The 7237-nt window shown below is 44.1% G+C and overlaps 1 protein-coding gene across 13 annotated transcripts in view; it reads right to left on the bottom strand.

The window, feature by feature from the left end:
- Positions 1 to 2385: 2385 nt before the first annotated feature.
- Positions 2386 to 7237, bottom strand: part of cacna1g (calcium channel, voltage-dependent, T type, alpha 1G subunit) — a 186621-nt gene continuing 181769 nt past the window's right edge. For 6 of the 13 annotated variants that reach the window (XM_035405059.1, XM_035405063.1, XM_035405067.1 and 3 more), the window contains one exon: positions 2386 to 4681. In XM_035405059.1, coding sequence (XP_035260950.1) covers positions 3818 to 4681 — 864 coding nt within the window. In that variant the 3' untranslated portion in view covers positions 2386 to 3817. Of the gene's footprint in view, positions 4682 to 5614; positions 7104 to 7237 lie in introns of those variants that run through there. The other 7 variants (XM_035405060.1, XM_035405061.1, XM_035405064.1 and 4 more) reach the window with 2 other exon arrangements.

The raw sequence follows: 7237 nt of genomic DNA, 5'->3' as shown, positions 1-7237 counted from the left end.
GCTGTTATACTCAGTGGTGCAGGAGCTCTAAAGCATATGACAGGTCCTGGACAGGGGCCCTATGTGAGTGCTGCTCCGGGTTCAGGATGTGCAAGCCCAGGCTATTTGGGCACCTGGTCTCACAAAGCCTGCGGCAACGCAGACTCGTAGAGGACGCCAATCAGTCTCTGCGGCACCAACCAGTCCATCTGTTCGTCCAGCCCCTGGACATATTTGGGCAGAATGTTTCCATGTCTTAATTTCTATTAGATAATAGAAATATAGAACACATTAAGGCAAAGATGCACACGCATGCCACAAACACACCGGCTTGGATTCAATCAATATGTTTCCATAAGTCTGACTCAAAGTAATGCAAATATCTTTTTTTTTTTCTTGCCAAGCACTGTTTGGCAAGTTCAGCAAACATCAAAACCAAACTGCTATACTTGCGCTGCTTTTAATCTAGAGTCAAAGCAAAAAAATAAATAAATAAAAAAAAAAAAAAAATTTGACTGAATCCAGGCCACAGTCTTGAGTGGATGTGAAAAGATGAACAGAAGAATACTTCTGCTTCTCCCTCCCATGCGGCTTGTTTTTTACACTTCTGCTTTTAAAGTTCTATGTCTAAGAGTAGAGGTCAGCAAGACCCCTCATCGATTACCTATATCCCCTACCTATCTCCCACACTGGTGGGCTGGGCATGAAATGGATTTTTCCTAACTCCACGGCACCGCATCGATGGCTTGGCTCTGCAGAAAGCAATGCAGGTAATCAAGCACATGCACCCTTGATGTGCTCATGTCCATCCAATGAAAAGTGACCTCCCAATGAGCTCCAAAAAGGCAGAGGCTAGTAAACAAAACTCCTCTGCCCTGTTGTTTTTACATCACTTAAATTTTCAATGGAAGCACCTTCAATTTTCAGAAGCCAGAAGAACCCTATTACTGAACTCGCTGGGGGATAAATATTGAGCCCTGCTAACGTTGGACACTTCCCTCTGGGCCTTTGTCAAGTAGCTGTCTCATGCCAGTTGTTTTTCGGGCATGTTAACTCAGCCGCTGTGGTTAAGCATAGTGAAATGGTGATGAAGAGAATGTACTTGTAAACAGACTAACCTAGTCACATGTTCTTATGGACTCTCCCATGTAGCCCCAGCATGGAGGAAATGATGAGAACCCAGTACTAAAAGTTAAACGATCAGCTTGTGTGGGCAGGTGGAGCTATATGAGATTTGGAACTGCTTGAGTTCCAAATCTCATATAGATGTCAATATACGAATCTGAAAGGATAAACAAGAATACATTGACAGGAAAGTCGTCAGCACAAAGAAACAATCACATCCCATAATGTGTTGGGCTCAGTCCTCCCCCTGGAAAGTTCATATCCCACTCCTAATAGCAGAGCACAGGAAAACTGACTGGTAACGTTTTCTAAGGTATGGTATGACTATGGTAACGTTTCATCAACACCCCCTTTACTGTCATGGGACTGAAGGGAAAGACACTGGGAGCCATTGCAGGACGGTATTCACACAAGTGTGTTTAATAATGTAAAATTCAATCTGAAATCGGCAGTCACAATACCAGCTGTTCAGCGTGTGCTGCAGGTACTCCTGCTGGTGAAGTCATAATTAGGCCAGGTGTTGTCAGGAAGCTTTCCCCCTCAGCCACCTCGGTCTCTGCGCTGATAAGAGCGGAGTTTAACAAGCTCTCCATTGTTTTCATAGCTTGGGGACATGGCACTTGTTTTTCAGCTGTGATGTCTATAATGTAGTTTCATTCATCTGGGATGGCAGAAGCCTGTTCGTTGTAAACCTTGTCTTTCTTGATATTTTGAGTCAAGATGATTGGATTTATAGGGTTTTCTTCATTTTAATTACAGTGTGCTGCATTTTTTAAATTTTTGTTCTTTCGAGTTTGGAATCCATTTATTTTTCTCTAACAATGAAATCTTCTGACTCACTTAACTCTCTAGCCACTGCCTGTGAGGAGTTTGGTAAATCTTACATTGAAAATGACCTCATTTGAAATATTGTGGATTTTCCATTATCTTCCTAGATAACTTGGGTTCCGTCTGTCAAACTAAGTTATAACAACTTAATAGATAAAGAAAAAAAAAATACATTCAATAATTCATTAATAACTTTGTAAAAACGTAAGCTCTAATTTATAGCTAGTTTTAATATACAGTAACTCATCAAAGTGAGTTGTTATACCAATAAAACAGCAATAACAAAGTGCTACTATTCTGACCCTAAAGAGGAATCCACCTGATTTCACTAGGGTGGTTACACACAATGTATAAATCTAATGTGAGTCCTGATTGTGAGTGAAGAGAAAAGCAGAATCCAGTTTGTGACTATAATAAATAATAAATAAATAAACAAAAAATAATCAACAAAAATAGGCACAGCTCTTTTACTGGTGGAACTGATGTCACATCAAAGATTTTTCAATCCTACCTAAAAGGCATAACTTCAAGATCCATTCAAGAGCAATCTGCAAAACAAGTGACTTCTAGCTTTTACTTTCCTGTCATGTTGAAAAAGTACAAAAAACACTGTTGATGGGATGAAACTGCTTGTCGTGGCTTGTAATGTGGATAGCCAAATCTTAAGATAAGAAAACACATTTTTCTTTAAATTACATAATTTAAATTTGCTCAGTAAAAGACAACTGATACATGAAAAATATGTTTTCCCAGCAGGCATACATCATGTGTTGAATGTCACATGTAAAATTGTAAAAAAAAAAAAAAAAATCCTTGAATTGAACTGAATTACATTTAGGCTGGGTACTATATGCTGATCTACCATAGAGACAAATTCCTAGATTCAGGACATGAAACGATTTAAACGTGATGTAATGAAACAGGCGTGGCTCTGTGATGTTATATGTGGAGGAGACAGGGATAGCACCTGTATCTCTCTCGTTTGCATTTCCCTGGCCATTCCAGAGCTCACACAGTCCTGGACTAAAAACTAAATGTGACAATCCTTCTCTGTTCAGGTGCATACATCCTAAAAGCATGTTTTTGGTAAACCTGGCTGCGTATTGACCAACCTACCTACATGTCTTATTTTTCAATGTAAAATTACACAATCTCTGTTTTCTGTGTATATTCAATGCACTGCGGTCTATTGCTTGTGCTTAGAAATCAAAAAAGCAGTTTAATGAGTTGTTTTTTTTATATTATTCCTACAAATACATGGATCTCAGCACTTGGAAAAATGTTCTTTCTTTCTTTTTTTGTCAAAACAAGAAAGCTAAAAATATCCTATGGTGAAAAAATAAAACAAAACAACAAATTTAACATTGGAAAAGAAATCACAAAAATAACAAAAAAATAGAATGAAATAAAAAAATTCTACATCCTGTACAAACACTATGGCCGAATAATTTAAGAAAATAGTGTCTCTAAAACGTTCATATTGCTTTGTACCTCCAAGACTGTCCTGTCCTGGGCACAGTCCCACAGCACCAACACTGAGCAATCCCCATACCGGCCAACAGAGGTCACCCTGCCTGGCCCAGTGCTGGCTTCTTAGAGGAGAACATGGGCTTCATCTGCAAAGGATTGCAAGTGTTTCGGAGGAGGAACAGTCATAGTTATTGTCTCTGGTTTCTGGTTCTGACATCTGGTTTTGTCCGCTGTATATAGTTTTGTTGTTTGTTTGTTTCTTTTGGCAGTACAGAAAAAAAAATGATGGTCACTATTCTTCATGATCATTGACTGTTTACCATAGTTGTAATTATCATTTTAATTATTACTCTACAGTATTATTACTATGACTACCACTTTCAGTGTGTGTTGGTGTGTGCGCGAGGGTCAGTGCTTAGTGCTCGCCGCTGGTCTGTTCGTAGCAGAAGCTGGGCAGAGTCAATAGCTTTGGGTTGGGGGCGCCTTCGGGGGGCAGCCCCTCCCCACCGCTCAGGTCGAAGGAGTCCTTGGAGTCGCTGGAGGGCGCGCGCCGCCTCAGACAGGTGTCCCTGCTGGGGAGGGGGGGCGGCATCCCCAGGCCTAGCGCGGGGTGGAACCCGGGGCCGGGCTCCTGCCCGTCGGGCGGGTCCACGGAGATGCAGGGCGGGCTCATCTTCTTCTTGCGGCGGGGGGAGGACTGCAGGTGCGCCTGCTGCAGGCTGTCGGCGCGCGACACGAAGCCTGAGGAGACGGAGCTGCGCTGGGGGCTGCTCTCCACCGACGAGCACACCTCGATGGAGTGCCGCCGCGGGTCGTCCAGCCAGGAGGCCGGCCGCGGCAGCAGCACCCGCCGGCCCTGAGTGTCCGCACTGTGGAACTTCTTCAGCTGCCGCAGGCAGGGGCTCCGCCCCTCCCCGCCGCCGCCGCCTCCCACGCTGCCCGTCAGCCCCGCCCGGATGATGCGCGACACCTCCTGGTCCACCTCCGGGTCCTCGTCCTGCTTCTCGGGGGGTCTGCAGCGGGCGGCGGGCGAGGGGAGGAGGGGGGCCGGGGGGGACTTGGAGACATTGTACTGGTCGTGGGGGTTGTGCTGAGTGTGCACGCTGGAGCGTGCTGATTTGGGAGAGGCCCCGGGCGTGGCTGGAACCAGAAGCACCGCAGGCTGCTGTTGCGAGGGGAAGCCAGCAGAGGGCACTGACAGTCCACTGTACCCCTGCGTCACGTCGCTCTCCCCGGCCTCTGTGTACAGAGCCTCCTGCGAGTCATTGGCCACCGCAACCTGAAAGGGGGTTTGGGTCAGGTGGGGTGGGGGTGGAAGTCAAAGTTTTGGGCATGGGAGGGTGAGAGGGAGACTGGTTAGTATGGAGTGACTGGGAAGGGTGATCACAAGGGGAGAGGGAGTTGTGGAGGTCAGTGTTCCCCATTACAATGGAATGCTCCCTAAATCTAGAGTACCTGCCTCACATGAGACGTTAAGCAATGAGGGGGCTTCAAGCTGTGATTGGCAATTAGTTCCAAATATTAAGCAGCTTACAAAATATAAGATCAATCTTTTTCTGTGGAAAATATGGAGACTGAGGATTAGACCTACTTCAAAGGTTGTGGAAATTAATGTGCTAATAATTAATTTGTATCTAAAATTCTTCAGAGTGAAAATACAGAGTAATATTTAGCATGGACTAAGCTCACACAAGCAGATTCTGTTAATGAACACAAGTTAATTAATGCAACAACTCATTTTGCCAAATTAGCAAACGATGGCCTCAAAACTGAATGCTGAATTCACTACGAGTGGAAAAGCATATCAACAATGACACCCTGATCTTGAAGCTTAAGGTAATTTATTCTCCTTAAAAATCTTATTGTGTAACTACAGATATAAAGTTAGAATACAAATTTCCATTTCATGTAAAAACTTAAATGTCTCCTGTACTTCATAATCTCTTCTGTTTTTAAAATCTAAAAAAAAACCTCCCATAAAAGTGAAATACTATGATCACCTCCAACCCCTTTGTAATATTACACAAGAGTTTTCTCATAAAGCAGCTATGTGATACGTGCATACCATCACATGATAGTTTTGTTATTGCTGCTGCTCTACTATATTAAAGTACCACAGCTGAATCGCTGTGTCGCTCAGCCCCACCCCCTCCCGCACACAGCCACCCCCCAACTGCAGGTATCTCCCCCCCCTCCATCCCCAACACCCCACAATTTAATTCACCGTGCTGCATGAGGTACATATACGTTATGTTGCCGTGGGTGAAGTATCAGTGTGAAAGAGCATTTCGGCGACGCCACTTTGGAATTGGGGCGGGGGAACATTCGCTGCAATGACATTCCTGGTGCCGCAGGGAAGAGTGCACTATGGGACACTGGGCTGTAGCTCAAACACTGTCCAATGCTCTCCCCCTGACCTTTCTCCGTGCAACAGCCATGGGAGTGCCGGGGAGAGGGCCCAGTGAACTTTACCTCCACTATTGCAGGGGCAAAAGGCGTGAAGAATTCAGGGGGCGGATGTGGAAAAGGTGGCCGAAAGGTTGAGCAACCGAGAGCACACAAAGCTCCGAGCATGGATGGCTAGTGGAGAAACTCTGTATGATATATTCATGCTGTAATACCACATTCCGATCTAAGAATCTTGTTCCCGAACATGCATAATGTCGACTATGCTGACATCTAGTGGACAGAGGATTGCACTACTACCCTTAATATATCACACGTTGGTAAAATAATGATCAGTATGTGACTACCAGATTATCGCTGAACTACCAGAACAGAGTGGATACACTGAGTCAAAGGTATAAAATCACATTTTTACTGCTTAAATGATGTATAAATTTCTATAATGGATTCACACAAGATGATCATCTATGACATACACTGGTACAAAAAATACCCTGTTTAAGTGTATAAACTGTAAGGCTTCATACTTATTAATTTTATTTCAGTAGTATTGCATTATTTTGTGAAGACAGTTTCAATGTAATGAGTAATATGTGCAAATAAATTGTTAGGAAATTGTAACTTCAAAACAACAATAAACTGTAGATTTAATGCCAACACAACTATCCATTTGCATCAAGTTGCACAGTCAAGTGTAGTGTTGACATCTTCCCCTGAGCTTCAGATCTGGTTGAAAGGCCTTATTGCGAAGTCACTGCTCATTCTCCATGGGGAGCATGGCCATATCACTTCAGTTCTGTGATGAAATCATGCAGTGGTGTGGTGCTCAACAGCTGCTTCCAGTGGTTCCGGAAATGAAAAAATGAGGATTTATATTTTTGCTCCTACCACACACTGGCTGCTCCTAAAATGTGTCAGCATTAACGGATGGTATCAATATAGATAGGATACAACATGAAAAAAATTCAGGGTTGCCTAGCATTTTCCTGGTACAGTTAATAATAAAAAAATTGTGAACGTCTAAACTCTGGGATCTCTCTCCTATCCAGAGCAGTGAGCTGGCATAACTGGTGACTGGTAACTGCTGTTCTGCTCTCTGGTGCCCCCTACAGGGCCCTTAGAAATGCAGTCAGGAAGTGATATGAGGGCGAAATGGAGGAATGGGGGAGTGGGGTTTGGAGGAGCAGGGTTGGGACTGGGTTACAGGGTTTAGGGAGGGGCCGGTTTTTTCAGAAGCAGGAGTATCTGTGTCTGAGGAGATGCTTAGGATCTGGCCTGTGATGAACGAGGCTGAACTGAGCAGTGTTAGTAGCAAACCAAACAGAAAGACAGAAAGAGGAGGAGGAGTTTGAAGAGAAAGAGGCAGAGTTTAGTTGGCCCTCAGAGACGCAGGTCTTTAAAAACGGAAGGCCCCAGGACGCTGGAGACT

This window comes from Anguilla anguilla, chromosome 2 (genome assembly GCF_013347855.1).
Source record: "Anguilla anguilla isolate fAngAng1 chromosome 2, fAngAng1.pri, whole genome shotgun sequence".
NCBI lineage: Eukaryota > Metazoa > Chordata > Actinopteri > Anguilliformes > Anguillidae > Anguilla > Anguilla anguilla.
The sequence above is the reverse complement of the archived record's forward strand: the minus strand, read 5'-3'. Positions and strand labels throughout refer to the sequence as shown.